At 38.5% G+C, this 17,647-nt stretch overlaps 1 protein-coding gene across 1 annotated transcript in view; it reads right to left on the bottom strand.

The window, feature by feature from the left end:
* LOC150085942 (phosphorylase b kinase gamma catalytic chain, skeletal muscle/heart isoform-like) overlaps positions 1-17,647 on the bottom strand; it is a 301,197-nt gene that overhangs the window by 226,921 nt on the left and 56,629 nt on the right. The window contains exon 5 of the mRNA XM_090374747.1: positions 681-746. Within this exon, the coding sequence (XP_090230873.1) occupies positions 681-746 (66 nt within the window). The remainder of the gene's footprint in view (positions 1-680; positions 747-17,647) is intronic.

Raw genomic sequence — 17,647 nt, 5'->3', positions numbered from 1 at the left:
TTAGATACCTGAGCAGGATCATCGACAGTTGACCCATCGATATCAAGTGGACCAATCTGATTCATCCCCTTCCTTCTAGAGTTTACATAAGTAAAGAACTCTTTGCTGTTTTTCTTTGCATTCCTTGCCAAAGATTTCTCGTAATCTGCCTTCGCCTGCCTAACCTCCTTTGTAACTTGGTTACAGATCAACTTGTATCTATCATATGCTTCTGTGTCACATGTTAATTTGTATGTATCCCATGCATTTTTCTTCTCTGCCATATGTCTCATTAGTTCATCTGGCATCCATTTAGGCCTAAACCTTGAACAATATTTTTTAGTTAGTATGTAAACTCTAGTAGCTTCCAAGATAAGTTCTTTGAATGCTTCCCATTTTGAATTTGCTATTGGTAACATCATCAGTTGGTCCCACTGTATAGAATTTAAATACTGTCTCGGTCCATCGTAGTCGCCTTTACAAAAGCAATAACCCTTCCCTTTACCCCTAATGGTAGTTACCTCTTTGAGTAAATCCCACTTCAGCACACTGTGATCACTGCCACCTAGTGGTTCATTTATCTGCAGATTCTTAATGCATGAAGAATCACTACATTTAACATAGTGTTCAATGTGTGTCATGTACATAATGCCCAACTGTTTAAGAATTTACAAGATAAAAAATTTTCAAATAATACTCACTTTGTTTTCTTTTCTGAAAAACTCACAACATTAGTAAGATAATCAAAGAGTTCTCCATTCCTGCATCTAAAATACCATTATAAAATAGAAATTAATGGATAATAAAATGCATTTACATTCATAATAGAAATCAATAAAATACACAGTATAGCTAACTTCTAAAGATGTTCAGAGGAGTTATCAGCTGAAAGATTTAAAAGCAGTGACTATGAACAGGGCCAGACTGGCAAGTTTTGGCCACATTGGCTCCCAACAATTTTGGTCCCATCTGAATCACTTATGTCATGACTACTAATAGTGGCACCATACATGCAGTGCTACTTGCAGCCTAGTAACTGTTGCTCATACCTTTTATATGTCTAATTAATTTTGAATTCTGTTTAAATGTTTAAAAGTTTGTGCCATTTTTGTTTCCTGCTTTTAATATGCTACTCTTCAACCGGATATCCACATCATCTGGATAATTATGCTACGTTACTGATGTGAAGAATTATTCAATCTTCATTCACTGAGCAAAGGCTTACCATCCTTGGCTGCCAATTGCTGTCAAATATGTTTATTGCATGGAAACAAAGTTCCCCAAATCTAACTTCAGGGGATGTTCTGCAGGAAAAATCAGATCCTATTTGAAATGTAAAGTGGCACAAGTCAATAGGAATACTTAATCCAAAGGTCAGTCATCAATCAGTTTGCTTGATGAGGTGTAAAAAAAGACCCCAGGATCTCCATAAACTGGTGTTAATTCTGCACAAATTGCCGGTGTCAAATGTTGCTATTTTCTTATCTTCCCTGGAAATAGTAAGTATGCTTCAGGAAGTGGTCAACTTAAAGAATGTGTTCTACCTCTTGGTAGATCAACTATTGCGAATTCTCCAAATGTTACAAATCTTCCGTGTATATTTTTCTGAGGATAAAAATTCTGGAGCAAAACAGTACAAATAATAAAATAACTGAATTAGAGGATTTCAATGTGATATGTCTTAATGAAATGTGGCTATATGTAAATACAGCCAATTTTCTCCCATTATAGGTTCTATAATATGATTCTAAATAATAAAAAGGGTGGTGGTGGAGCTTTTCTTTCCCTCATTAAGTGTTCTTTTAAAATTGTTGACTGCTCTTTTAAAATCTGAAGTTTATGAAGTTACTTTTATTGAATGCTACAGCAATATATACTATTTTGGCTTTGCATTAGCAACACCTACTTAATACCTTGTGAGGCCACCTTTTGCCCGTAATACAGCCCATACATAGCATGGACACCATAAAATGTTGAAGGGTATCTTTTAGTAGACACATGCTGCCCATCCGTTGCACCCAGTAATACCCACACATTAGTATTTAGTATTATTATCAATAGTGGCAAATGATGCAAAAAAGAAATCTTATTACAGCATCAGTCAAAAAAAAAAAAACCAATTCACCTATGAATTTCCTCTAATAGTTTGTCTAGTTTTCCTTCAATTTATTCGAACTATCCACTTCCACAGGAACAGATAGAAGCCTGTTCCAGCAACCAACCATCCATTGGCTGAAGGCAAACTTCCACACATATCTATTCTGCAAAACCATCCTTTCTCAATTTGAGAAAGTATGGTTTTGCAGAATAGATGTGTTGTTTGAGCAAGAGAGGAATCCACAGTCTGAGCAAGAGAGGAATCCCATCAGCATTGAGTTTGCACAAGCTATTCAAAGTCTTAAACATCTCAATCAGATCGCCTCGCAGGTGCTTATCTCCAGATTAACCACTCTGTCTTCTCCCAGTCAATCATCCCTGTGTTCCCTCTCATCAATCTCATTGCCTTTCTCTGTAACCATTCTAGCAGCTCTGCATCCTTCCTAAAATGTGGCCCTAGACCTGTATGCAACACTAAAGGCGTGCCCTGACCATTGCCTTATCAAATGGGATAATCACTTCCTTATCCCTGTTAGCAAAATTCCGGTATATCGATGACAAAACTACCTTGAGCTGTGCTGGTAGCCTGTCAGAGAACTTCATATTAAAATGTACAATTATCCCCAGGTCCTTTTCATTTTCCACTACCCTGAGTGTAGTACTATACAGTTGATATGCTACTCTACATATGAGATTACTGCTATCCATATATAAACTTATAATAAATGATAAACTTCAATTGCCATTTCTCAGTCAATCTGCCAAATTTTTCTAGACTTGTTGCAGCAGCATTAACATTAGTAGTGGCAAATGATACAAGAAATTAAGTTTATACAGCATTAGCCAAAAAAAAAAAACCCAACTTCCCATTCACTTATCCATTCGCTCCAATAGTTTGTTTAGTTCTTCCATGAATTTATTTAAGCTAACTTCCACAACAACAGATGGAAGTTTGTTCTAACAATCAACCGCCTGCTGGCTAAAGCAAACATCCATACATCAATTTAGCAACTGTCCATCCTCAATTTGCATTTATGCCCCCTCATGTGCATAGTTTGCGCAAGATATAGACCCCCATTGGCACTGAGCTCAGACAATCCTTTGAAAATTACTTTCAAAGCAAACCTTCATTACTGTTATTAACTATGCTGCCACCCTTTGTACCACCAAATACGGAGGATGCAGAAAGGTCACGGAATTACCACCGCATATTCCTGGAGCAATATGGCCTTAGTTGCTAATGCTTCTAAAAAAAAACCAAATAACAATAACAGCCACCCTTTGTATCATCTGCAAACTTAAGGCAATAAGCCTAATATAACCTCATCAATATCATTAATAAATACTTCAATATGCAATATAATAAACAGAACAATGGGGCCCCGCACCAAATCCTGTAGGACTCGACTAAGGATGTTAATCCACGAAGAGCTGTGCCCACTGATAACCACTCTCTGTCTTCCCCCATCGAACCATGCCTTTATCCATAGCAGTAACTTTCCCTTAATGCCTTATTGCTCCAGTTCATACAGCAGTCTTATATACAACAGTATCGAAAACTTTCCTGAAATCCATATATAGGATATTATTTTTTGTGTCCAATTCCTTTGTTATTGCATCATAGTATATAATCAGATTAGTCAGACAAGATCATCCCTTAATAAATCCATGCTGTGACTGCCATACAAATGCACTCTTGTCTAAAGATCCTACATTACTTCTTTAACCAGTGACTCAGTTGGTAATTACAAGTCTGTAATTACCAACATCACCATTTGATCCCTCTTTGTGAATCGGGGATACATTTGAACCTCTCCAGTCCACAGGGACCTGGCCAGAATCCAAAGATGGTCTCATAATTATGGCTAAGGGTTTGCTTACCTCCTTGGCTGCCTCCCTTAATATAACTGGAAAGCTCCCATCATCTCCAGATGCGCCTTTTTTTATCTTTAACAATTTCTCTTCCACTTTCCTCTCAATTATCACAAAATCATTGAGCTCCCTGTTAGAGTTGAATAAACATTTGGCATCCCCCTCCCTAATGAATTCCTCATATGTGAATTTTAGATACAAAATATCTATTTAATCTGTCAGCAACCCGAGCAGGATCATCCACAGTTAAACCATCGATATCAAGTGGATCAATGTGATTGAGCTCCTTCCTTATATAATGTTAATATAAGTAAAGAAGTCTTTGCTGATTTTTTTCACATTCTTTACCAGAGACTTCTTGTAATCTGCCTTCGCTTGCCTAACCTCCTTTGTGACTCAATTACAGACTAGTTTATATCTACCACAGACTTCAGTATCACCAGTTAATTTATATACATCACATGCATTTTTCATCTCTTCCACGTACCTCATTAGATTAGTTAACATCCAATTACATATAAGCCTTGAATTGATTTCTTAGTTCGTATGAAAAGCCTAGTAGTTTCTATGTTTATTTCCCTGTATGCATCCCATTTAGAATTCGTTGTTGGTAACATTAGTTGGTCCCATTGTATAGAATTTAAAAATTGTCTGAGACCACTGTAGTCCCATTTACAAAAGCCAAAACCCTTTCCCTTACCCTTTATGGTAGTTACATCTTTAAGTAAATCCCACATCACTACACTGTGATCACTGCCACCTAGTGGTCCTTTTATCTGCAGATTCTTAATGCATGACGAATACCGCTGATAATCAGATCAAGATTATTTCTCTCTCTTGTTGGCTCTCTAACATGCTGCTATAAAAAACAGTCCTCCAATATCTTGACAAACGTCTTGCTAGTGTGTGAATCCAACCTACAAATTCCAGTCAATATCTGGAAAATTAAAATATCTCATTATAAGATATTCTGATTTACTGACCCACTCTATTTCTCTGTACAGTTGCTTGCTGTACTCATCATAGTCATTTTTGCTTTCCCAGTCCTTATGTCGCACCAAACTGAATCAACATTGCACTGCCCACCCATATCATTCGGATGCGCTTCCTTAGATTTTATGTGTTTCTTAACTAAGAGCATAACCCCCTCCCCTCCTGTCTTGTCTGTCCTTTCTGTATACACTGTATTCTCCATATTCAAAAGAGGAAACATTTTACTCTATGAGTCTTGCACACTCTTTCCAGGGGCAAGTTGATTAACAAGGCTCTCATCGTGTACTCCTTCCTGTCTTGTCTGGGCAGACACTCTCAAATTTAACCCTAACTCTGGTCGTATTCCACCTATCCTCCTTGCACAATGTGTTTCCTGTTTCCCCGACAATAGTTACCTCCTGTGGAAACAGCACATTCTGCCTTCCAGGTTGCCACTGTGTTGTCTGATTTGCAAGTGCTAGCTCTTTCACATTGAGATGGGCAGCTGAGAGGAATTACGATAGAGGGGGTCCTGATGGACCCCCCCTCTATCGTAATTCCTTCGAGAACAACCATCTTGTTCTTTAAGCGCTCATAAATGTCTATCAAAATGTTGCTTTCAAGCCCAACATCCTCACACTCCGCACATCATCACATGCAAAGACATTCCCCTTAACTGTATCATGTCCTCTTCCAGATAGCTTCACAATCATCCAACAAGTAGTACATTCCGTGAGGCCATGATTTGAAGGGGGAACTGCCTCCCTCAGTTCTCTTGAAAGTTACAGCACTTCCACAAATTTGAGCCCTTTGCTTTGCTGCTCTGGTCTGAGGCATTATTTCTGCTCAAATTGAATTTAACTGAGAATATTATTGTAAAGTAATACACTTAAATGCAATAATAACACAATGCACTGATTATACAGCAATAATACTTATTATTCTATAAAGCTTACGTTATTAAATATATATTCCGATATCAAGTTTACTCTATACCGTTATGCTTGTAAAGTTATAAGTTAATTATAATAGCTAATAAAATTATCTATTAATGCCAACCTATGTCATTGAACTTTTGAGATACCAATTTACCATAATTAAGACACTAAAATTCCCCCACCACACACTACAGTACAAAGTCACGAGATATGATATTCGCACCAAGTCACATTTATTAGTTTAAAAATAAATTAATGAATGTGACTAAGATTATAAAGCTATTTATAGAATAAAATTTAATATACTAACCAGGTAAATAAAATGGCAAAATTTTTCAAAAACGTATCCGTTCCCAGCAGCTCAAAATTTTAACTGGTATGTAGATAATCTCTAATCAGCACTCTATCAGGTAGACGGTTGTGGTATTGAATGTCTTTTTCCAGTAAGTCTTAAACATGCTCAATTGGGTTGAGATCAGGTAAGTTGAGAGGCCACAGGAGAACAGAGAATTCAATTCATTGTCATGTTTCTGAAGCCAATTGGCAACTTGCTGGTCATCGTGGCATAGTATATTATCTTGCTTACAGACACTAGAGTTGTCTGGATACACTGTCATCATGAAGGTGTGTACTAGGTTGACAATAATATAAATGTAGGCAGTCCCATCGAGATGTTGATTAACGGTGATCAGAGGACCAGGATATGATAGCTGACAAACTGAATGAGTATTTTGCATCTACATTCACACATGAGGAATTCTGTAAGGAAGGGGAGGACAGAAGTTTACTAAACTCTAATAGGGAGCTAAATGATTCTGTAATAACAGAGAGCAAAGGGGAGGAGAAATTGTTGAAGTTAAACATAAAAAAGGCACCTGGGGTAGATGGAATCTAGCCAGTTATACTGAAGGAGGCAGTGAGGGAAGTTGCAGTATCTGGAGACTAGGCACCTGTGAGATGATCAGATTGAGGTGTAGAAGACCTTGTATGGTTTGAGCAGGCTCAATGCTGATGGGATACTTCTGCTTGCTCAGATTAAGAACCTGAGGGGGAATAGATTCAAATTGAGGAAAGACAATTGTAGAATAGATGTACAGAAGTCTGCCTTTAGCCAGTGGATAGTTGATTGCTGGAACAGACTTCCATCTGTTGTTGTGGAAGTTGATAGCTTAAATAAAAAAAATTAAGACTGAAGTAGACAAACATTTGAAGTAACCAGATGGATGAAATGGGAAGGTTTTTTTTTTTTTTTTTTTGGCTGATGCTCTATAAGCTTGCTTTCTTGCATCATATGCCTCTACTAATTCTAATGCTAATGTCAGGAAAAGAGTCCTCAATCTATAACACCACCACCTCCAGCCTGCCAAACAACAATGGTGCATCCAGGTTCCGTAGCCTCATTGTATTCTCCAAATGTGGATATGCCCATCAGTTGCCTAGTCTGATGAATCCCAGTTTGAACTGGGATTCATCAGACTAGGCAACAGATTTCTAAACATCAGTGGTCCAACATTGGTGCTGATATGCCTAGTCAAGGTGCAGGTTCTTGTGTCTCACAGCATACACAGGTACCCATTAACTGCCATTACTAGGTAATGTCCAGTATACAGTTCATGTAGAAATTGGCCTTGCTATTCCTACATTGTACTGGGTGGTTAGCTGGGCCAGTGTGCTGCATTGCTGCATTGCTGCTGTGTTACGAGACACACCACACTCACTATAAGCATCAACTACACATAGCTGTCCCACATGTGAACTTCGGCTATTTGTTTGATTGCTGTTGAGACATGAAACCACAGAATGGGAGCACTTAACCATGTTGGCAGTTGTCAAGACACTGGCACCTGCATATCTTGCCCCCACAATCAATCCTTGTTCAAAGTTCTGAAAGATTTAGATGCGGATCTATTCTTCCTCACAGACACTCAAAGACCAATTGCTACATGTGCAAACTACAATGTTATGTTTGCAACTCTGAGCCTTCACCAGCATCACAAATCAGTCCCTTCCTTCACAAGGGGGTTTTGCTAATGAAAAGCCAACCCAGTGTATATCACCTTAATATTATTAATGTTTATTTTCAGCTAATGATTGATGAAGCGATATTTACTGTGTTTTATCTTGTGAATTATTTTAGTTGCTAATTTAAACTATCCACCATAAAATGTATGTGCTTTTAACCATCCTCTGCCAACATGTGAAACTCAAATTACACGTTGAAAGTAGTTTGTCACAAGTGAATATGTTACAAAAACTGTACGTCATCCAACACATAATCAACAGGTTCTGGATTTGGTATTTACTAATATATCCTCAAACAGCTTAATGTTATGAGAGGGTGCCCTGGGACAATAGTCCTTTACCTGGTCATGTAATATTAATAAAATTCAATCCTCAGATATAAAAGACATCCCATAAAATCTGAAGAGTATGACTAAATTCTCCTTCTTTCCTAAGTTTTTAAATATAAATGTGGCACTCGAGTTACTAAACTATTTTTCCTTTTGTATTTGCTTAATAATTCACAAGCTTATCTAGCCATTGAGCTTCTTATAACCTTACTGGCTTGTATTTCTAGAAATAGCAAAAGTCACTACCTCTTCATTCTCCAAGCTATGGTGAGATCATGAGCTATCCACTTCTTTCAAGATTAAGCAAATTAAAAATTAATTACTGAACAGTAAAATTCATATACAATAGTAGCAGTCGAGTAATGAAGGCATGTGATGAAAGAAAGCAAATGTATGTGCTTATGTAGCATGAGCCAAAAAAAAAAAAAAAAAAACAATTTCACACAATCATTATTATTATTGTTGCTCTATATTATTACTCCCCCTGATTGGGGAATTCCACTCTGTGACAGGTACTGCTACCAAGTACACAGGGTGGTTGTAATGTCTGGTGTTACTACTGGTCGAGGAACTCTGATTATCCTACAGATGTTCAGGATTGCGACTTTCTGGAGTTCCATGTAGGTGCTCTCTGGGAGACCTATTTGCTGCTAAGCTGCTATGTAGAGTCTTTGGCACCATACCAGTGGTTGACACAATGATCGGGATGGTCATTACTTCTTGCATGTGCCACATCTCCTTGACCTCATGTCTCAGGTTCGTGTACTTCCGAATTTTTTTCTCATGGGTTTTCTGGACATTGCCAGTGTTGGGCACTGCTATGTCAATCAGGTAGGTAGCCTTTTCCATCTGGTCCACAAGGTTATGTCCAGTCTGTTGTGAGGGATGGTCTCATCCGTTACTATGGTGCAGTCCCAGTACAGTTTGTGGGTTGGGGACTCTAGTACTGCTTGGGGTTCGTACTTGTAGTATGGTACACTTTCTTTGGTCAACTTGTATTTCCTTGATAGCTTCTGATGGCTACGTAGTTGTGTATTATCCTGGCTACGTAGTTGTGTCTACGAGCATACTCAGTCTGGGTGATGATCACCTTGCATCCCCCTGTGATGTGTTGGATCGTTTTTGAGACCAGATGGCATCATCGACATGTGTCACCTGACACATGCAAGATGCATTGCAGGATCATCTAGACAAGACCGCAGCAATAATTCAGACACAGCATGGGTTTGTTAAGGGAAAGTCTTGTCTGACAAATTTGATAGGATATTATGATGTGGTTACAAAGGAACTGGATGCAAAAAATAATTTTGATATCATATATTTAGATTTCAGGAAAGCTTTTGACACTGTTGCACATGGAAGACTATTGTACAAATTGGAGCAGAATGGTATTAAGGGTAAGTTGCTACAATGGATAAAAGGATGGTTAAGTGGGAGAAGACAGAGGGTGGTAATCAATGGATGCTGCTCTTCTTGGACTAATGTTATTAGTGGAGTCCCACAGCATTCGGTGTTAGGTCCACTGTTGTTTTGTATATTTATCAATGATATTGATGAAGGTATATCAGGCTTAGTGTCGAAGTTTGCAGATGATACAAAGGTTGGCAGGGTTGTTAATGACAGTAATGGCAGTGTGCTACTGCAACAGGATCTAGATAATTTGGGCAGATGGGCTAAGAAGTGGCAACTGAAGTTTAACCTTGCCAAATGCAAAGTACTGCATTTGGGTAGAAGTAACCCCAGAGAAACGTACCAACTGTGTGGCACTACACTTAAGGTGGTAGAAAATGAAAAAGACCTGGGAGTAATTGTGCAGGCAGATATGAAGTTTTCTGAGCAATGCAGACAGGCTGCCAGGGCAGGTCATGGGGTTTTGTCAATGATATATAGGAATTTTGCCAGCAGGGAAAAGGAGGTGATTATCCCTCTGTATAAGGCAATGATCAGGCCACGCCTTGAGTACTGCGTACAGGTCTGGAGGCCTCATTTTAGGAAGGATGTAGATTTACTTGAGTGTGTACAGAGAAGGGCAACAAGATTGGTGAGGGGAATGAAGGGATCCTCTTATCAAGAGAGGCTTAAGTTCTGCAAATTGCAGTGACTGGAGACTAGGCACCTGCGCAGTGATCTGAATGGGTTCAGCACACTGAATTCTGATGGGATCCTTCCACTTGTTCAGATTACGAACCTAAGGGGACATAAATTCAAATTAAGAAAACACAGATGTAGATTAGATGTGCGGAAATTTGCCTTTAGCCAGCGGGTGGTTAATTGCTGGAACAAACTTCCATCTGTCGTTGTGGAGGTTGATAGGTTGAATAAATTTAAGGAGGAACTGGACAGGCATTTGGAGGGAATGGTGTGATTTTTTTTTTTTTTTGTTGGCTGATGCTGCATAAGCTCATACATTTGCTTTCTTGCATCACATGCCACTACTACTACTACTACTACTACATTCCGGGCTCCTTTGCGATGTATTTTCTATAGTTTCTGGTGTTGATTACCTGGTCTTGGATGGCCAGCATGCATCCTTCAGTCGCAGGGAAGAGCATCCCACTTTTGAGACATGCATTGGAAGCAATGTTATCGATGTGATCTTGATGGAGGTCCTTGTAGTATCTGCCATGGAGGTTTTCTTTGCCCATCTTTCTAGCCTTGTTTCTTATGCTGTCTGGGTGGGAGGAGGCTCCTTGCTTAGGCTGAGTGAAGTATACCACTTATCTATCTTCCTTATGGCCTGGTGGAGTGGTGCTGTGTTGTTCTCGAAGTAATCCATCAGGTTAACTATCGCTGTTTTCTATTGCTTTATCAAGTCTATCAGGCCCTTTTCTCCCTCTTTCTGAGCTATTGTTAGACTCTACACTTATTATTATTATTATTATTATTATTATGAACCATATGGTGCAAGGAAGCCTGAGGCTCTTCCTTATGGCCTGGTGGAGTGGTGCTGTGTTGTTCTCGAAGTAATCCATCAGGTTAACTATCGCTGTTTTCTATTGCTTTATCAAGTCTATCAGGCCCTTTTCTCCCTCTTTCTGAGCTATTGTTAGACTCTACACTTATTATTATTATTATTATTATTATGAACCATATGGTGCAAGGAAGCCTGAGGCTCAGGACCTGTGCCAAGCCCATACTCACCAGATGTGAGCCCCTGGGGTTGAGTGGTGATTTCATCTGTAGGTTTCCCTTTGTAAGCTTTCTGTGAGGATAGTAACAATAATACGGGCATGTGAGGCAAAAAGAAAAAAAAAATTTCACACAACCATTCCCTATAAAAGTTTGTCAAACCCCGGGGGCTCACATCTGGTGAGTATGGGCTTGGCAAACCCAGGGTCCTGAGCTGGATATCATCATTGTTCTCTTTCTTGGTGATTCCTTTGTACTTCTCTCTCTCCCTTTCTCTCTCTCTCTCCTCCTCTCTCTTCTTTCTTTCTCAGGGGGTAACTCGGGAATTTTTTTTTTTTTTTTGGCTGGTGCAGCATAAGCCTCAGGCTTCCTTGTACCATATGGCTAATAATAATAATAATAATAATAATAATAATTTCTCCTTCAATTTATTTAAGCTATCAACTTTCACAACAACAGATGGAAATTTGTTCTAGCAATTAACCACCCACTGGCTAAAGGCAAATTTCAGCACATCTGCCTTTCCTCAATTTGAATTTATGCCCCCTCAGGTTTGTAATCTGAGCAAGCTGAAGAATTCCATCAGAATTCAGTGTGCTCAACCCATTCAAGGCCTTATACACCTCAATCAGATCATCTCGCAGGTGCCTAGTCTCCAACTTCTGCAATTTGTAGAAGTTAAGCCTTTCTTAACTTCTCCAAGTGTAGTAACAACACAGTTGGTATGTTTCTCTTGGGTCACTTTTACCCATATGCAGTACTTTGCTTTTGTCAATGTTAAACTTCAGTTGCCACTGCTGAGCCCATCTGCCCAAATTTTCTAGATCCTGTTGCAATAGCACACTGCTATCACTGTCATTAACAACCCTGCCAACCCTTGTTTCATCTGCAAACTTCGACATTAAGCCTGATATACCTTCATCAATATCATTGATAAATATACAAAACAACAGTGGGATCAAAAAAGTTACACTGGCTTGGAAACAAAATTCCTATTGGAATGTTCCCTTTCATATATTAGCATTAGCACATGATAGAAAAGGCACATGATGCAAGAAGTAAGCTTATATAGCATCAGCCAAAAAAAATAAAAAAATCTTCTAATTTCACCCATCCACTCACTCTAAATGTTTGTCTAGTTCTGCCTTGAATCTATTTAAGCTATCAACTTCTAAAACAAGAGATGGAAGTTTGTTCCAGCAATCAACCATGGCAAACTTCTGCACATCTATCCTACAACTGTCTTTCCTCAATTTGAATTTATGCCCTCTCAGGCGATTCTTCTGAGCAAGAGGAAATATCCCATCAGCATTGAGACTGCTCAAACCATTCAAGGCTTTATACACCTCAATCAAATCACCTTGCACATGCCTAGTCTCCAGACACTGTAATTTGCAAAACTTAAGCCTTTCTTCATAAGAGCAACCCTTTGTTCCATTCACTAATCTTGTTTCCCTTCTCTGCACTCGCTCCAGCAGCTCTACATCCTTCCTAAAATAAGGCCTCAAGACCAGTATACAGTACTCAAGGTGTGGCCTGACCATTGCCTTATACAAGGGGTTAATCACCTCCTTATCCCTGCAAGAAAAATTCCTGTATATCATTGACAAGACACCATGAGCTACTCTTGCACACCGTCTGCACTACTGAGAAAACTTCATATCTGACTGGACAATTACCCCCAGGTCCTTTTCATTCTCTAACACTGTCAATGTAGTATCACACAGTTGATATATTACTCTGGGGTTACTGCTCCCCATATGTGGTACTTTACATTTGTCAATGTTAAACTTCAGTTGCTATCTCTGAATCCATCTGCTCAACTTTTCTAGATCCTGTTCCAGCAGCATACTGTCATTAGTGTCATTAACAACCCTGCCAACCTTTATATCGTCTGCAAACTTGGACGTTAACCCTGATATACCATCATCAATATCATTAATAAATACAGAAAACAACAATGGACCCAACACTGAACCCAGAGGGACTCCACTAATAACATTAGTCCACAAAGAGCAGTGTCCATTGATTACCACTCTCTGTCTTCTCCCATTCAACCATCCCTTTACCCATATCAGCAATTTGCCTCCAATGCCACACTGATCCAATTTGTGCAGCAGTATCAAAAGCCTTTCTAAGATCCAAATATATGATATCAAAGTTATTCCCTGCATCCAGTTCCTTTGTGACCACTTTAAATGATATATAGGAATTTTGCTAGCAGGGATAGGGAGGTGACTATCCCGTTATACAAGGCAATGGTGAGGCCGCACCTAAAGTACTGTGTACAGGTCTGGAGGCCTCATTTTAGGAAGGATGTAGAGTGGCTAGAACAAATACAAAGAAGGGCAACAAGGTTGGTGAGGGGAACAAAGGGTGCTCTTACCAAGAAAGCTTCTGCAAATTACAGCGCTTGTAGAGTAGGCACCTGTGAAATGATCTGATTGAAGTGTATAAGGTCTTGAATGGGTTGAGCAAGCTGAATGCTGATGGGATTCTTCCTCTTGCTTAGACTAAGAGCCTGAAGGGGTACAGTTTCAAATTGAGGAAAGATAGTTGTAGAATAGAGGTGCGGAAATTTGCCTTTAGCCGGCGGGTAGTTGATTGGTGGAACAGGCGTCCACCTTTTGTTGTGGAAGCTAATAGCCTAAATAAATTTAACGATGAGCTGAAGAGGCATTTGGAACGAATGGAGGGGTGAAATGGTAGGGTTTTTTTTTTTTTTTTTGGCTGATGCTGCATAAGCTTGCTTTCTTGCATCATATGCCTCTACTAATGCTAATGCTAATAAAATAATCTATAGAATTCACATGACATAACACAAAATAATATAAAGATGTGAAGTTAGATGATCATGAGTAATCATTATACATGGACATTCCATCCAATTCGTCAGTTATTGTATTTAAAAAGTCAGAAAAAACATCAGGAGAAAAGCAGATTGGTGCACCAATCAGTAGAGAATGTATAAGCTACATTCTCTACTGATTTTCAATGTCTTCTGATAATTCTCACATATTGTTCTGCAGAAATTGTAGGGATGCCATTCCCAAAATCTTTGCTTGTAAGAAATAAGCGCCAATAAGACTGTCTCCAGGAATAAAATTAAAGGAAAAGCTATGTTAATAATGAGTACTAACGATTGTAGGTGGGCTTTCTTCAGCTCAGGTGTGAGTGTTTCTAGCACTCAGAATTCCATTTCTTATAAAACATGATTAATCGGTAACTAGAACACAGCCAACAAATTGAAATTCAAGTGTACATTGTGGAATTCATAATAACCAAGAAATTTTTCTAGAAATAAAAAAGAAAAAAATGGATCTGATACATAAGGTCACACTGGTGCCAGGATAAAAATCTGATTTATTTTAGTATGGAGAGCCACAACTAAATGGCATCTTAAAAATACTTCCACATTAAACATTTGCAGGTCTGGTAGCCAAAGGAAATACTTCTAGTAGAGTAAGAGAATAGGCTATATAAAGTAAGAACACTCTTGGAACTGCTGTGCAGTGTTTTTCACAGATGACATGTGTTGGGCATAAACTACCCTTTTATGGTTCATTAGACATATTCAATGAGTTTGTGAGGCTGTCCAGACCTATATTTCACTGAAGTACCATCTAATCTTGCATCTTTGAATAACACATGATACAGAGGATTTTCAGAGGAGTCACAGTAACATACACAGAATGGTTATTGAAATAGCATGCAGCCACCGTACCACACTGACTTCAATGTGGTATGGTGGCTGCATGCTGCATGGATAGACCCAAAATTTTCATATTGGTATGTCAACATAAATTGCATGATATGTTAAAATTGAGAGGAAACATGAAGGAGAAAGAGAAACTGCTGAAACTAAAAGTAAATAAAGCACCTGGGGCCAATGGAATCTATCCAATTACATCAAAAGAAGCAGCAAGAGAAATAAACAAATCATAATTATAAGAGGCTTTGGATTCAGGGGAAGTCCCTAGATACTAGATATATGCAAATAGTATCTTTATTCACAAAGGTGGACCAAAGGGCTTGACTTTTGTTCCAGGGAAAATAATGGTTAAAGAAGTAATGGAAGATCATCTTGACAGGAATATACTTATATGGTAATCACTGCACGGATATGTTAAGGTGAGATCCTGTCTGACCAATCTGATTAGCTAGTATAACATATCGCAAAGGGACTGAATGCAAAAAATAATTCTCACATCACATTTTCAGTAAAGCTTTTGACACTGTTCCACATAAAAGACTGCTGTACATCTTTTGCACAGTGTGGAAAGTCACTGCTATGGATAAAGAGATGCTTGAGTGGCAGGAGACAGAATGGTTATTAATGGCCACTGCTCATCATGAACTAATGTTGTAGGTGGAGTCCCGCAGGATTCAGTGCCGGGCACTTTACTGCTTTCAATATTTATTAACGATATTGATGAAGGCATATAAAGTTTAATGTCTAAGTCTGCTGATGATACAAAGGTTGGCAGGGAGAGTAATCACAGGAATAAGGGAATGCTACCAAAAAAGACAGAAAAATTAGGCAGATGCGCTGAGAGGTGCAAATGAAGTTTAACTTTGATAAATGAAAAATACTGCATGTAGTTAGCAATAATCCTAGAATAACAAATCAACTGGACAGTACAAAACTTGTAGTAGTAGAGAATGAAACAGCCTTAAGGCTACAATCCAACTTGAAGTTCTCTGAGCAATGTAGAGAGGCTGCTAGGACAATTCATAGGCTTCTGTCAATGATATACAGGAATTTTGCTAGCAGGTACAAGGTGATTATCTCAATGTATAAGATGATGGTTATGGCACATCTTGAATAATGCATACATGTCTGGAAGACATTTTAGGAAGGATAGGGATCAGCTGGAATGTGTAGCAAAGAGCAATAATATTAGCATTAGCATTAGCATTAGTAGAGGCATATGATGCAAGAAAGCAAGCTTATTCAGCATCAGCCAAAAAAAAAAAAAAAAACCCTCTCCCAGATATTAGTCAAGGGGACAAAAGAATATGCTTACCAAGGAAGACTTCAGCTCTGAAATTGCAGCACCTAAAAACTAGGCACGTGTGAGGAGACCTGAGTGAAGTGCTTAAGGCTTTAAGTGGGCTGAGTAAACTAAATGCTGATGGAATCCTCATTCTTTCTCATAGGATGCAGATAAGGGGATATAAATTTAAAAAGGAAGGTTGCAGGATAGATGGATAAAATTTTTTTTTCACTCGGAGAGGGTAATCGATTTTTAGAACAAACTTCCATCAGGTGCTGTGGAACTGAGTAGTTTGAATAAATTTAAGGAATATTAGACAAATTATTGGAGGGGATAAACAAATTATGTGTGTAAGTTTTTTTTTTAGCTGATACTGTGTGAACCTGCTTCCTTGAATCATATGCCACTACTAATACTGCTACTAATGTCTGAGCCAACATGAATGCACAGAGGACTTCTGGTATAGCGTGCAAAATATTCATAGAGCGCCCACATACTTTGATCATATAATGTATATGAGCAGTGGAAAAAGTTTATAACTAATCATTATTTTTAAAAATTCAATGTAAATATTGTTTTTTGATGTGAAAATATCTTTGGTGGTGCCTACTAAATTTCGGCCTGTAGTAAAACCAATTTGTCATGATTTTGCATGTGGAAATGATGTCATTTCCATTAATAACCTTATTTATTAATGATTAGTAACCTTAACGGAAATGGCGTCAAATGACGTCATTTCCGTTAATTTTATAATTTTCGCATTTCTTTTAGGTATTTTGATTTGCACATCTTGGCCACGAAATAAGAGCTTTTGTATTGTAAATATTTTATTCATCATTAGCAAATTTCCATAATTTCAGGTGGAAGACAAGATACAATGGATTTATGATAACTCAAGTAAGAGATGTATACTTGTGACTGCAATCTAAAAACCTCTTAAAAACAGCATCAATTGATGTACCTGATCTTGCAGTGGAAATTGAGGGATTTGTGGGATCAAACATTTCTTGCAGGTAAGTTAATTAACAGTTTACTTTCTTCCAGTTTGAAGTAACGTTGAAATCGCCGCTAGTGATCATAGGTATTTTACATAAATCTTTTTTTTAGGGCGCCTCCGTAGCCAGGTGGGAATGAGCAGCAGTGCGTAGCACACGCTTCTTGATTAGACTGGGGTTCGAGCCCGTTACCACCAAATACGGAGGATGCGGAAAGGTCAGGGAATGACCACTGCATATTCCCAGAGCAATATGGCCTTAGTTGCTAATGCTCCTAAAAACCGAATAACAAACAAACAACCATAAATCTTTCTTTA

This window comes from Mastigoproctus giganteus, chromosome 5, assembly GCF_048544385.1.
Source record: "Mastigoproctus giganteus isolate SK-2022 chromosome 5, ASM4854438v1, whole genome shotgun sequence".
NCBI classification, from domain to species: Eukaryota; Metazoa; Arthropoda; class Arachnida; order Uropygi; family Thelyphonidae; genus Mastigoproctus; species Mastigoproctus giganteus.
Note: the sequence above shows the minus strand (reverse complement) of the source record. Positions and strands in the feature narration are given on the sequence as shown.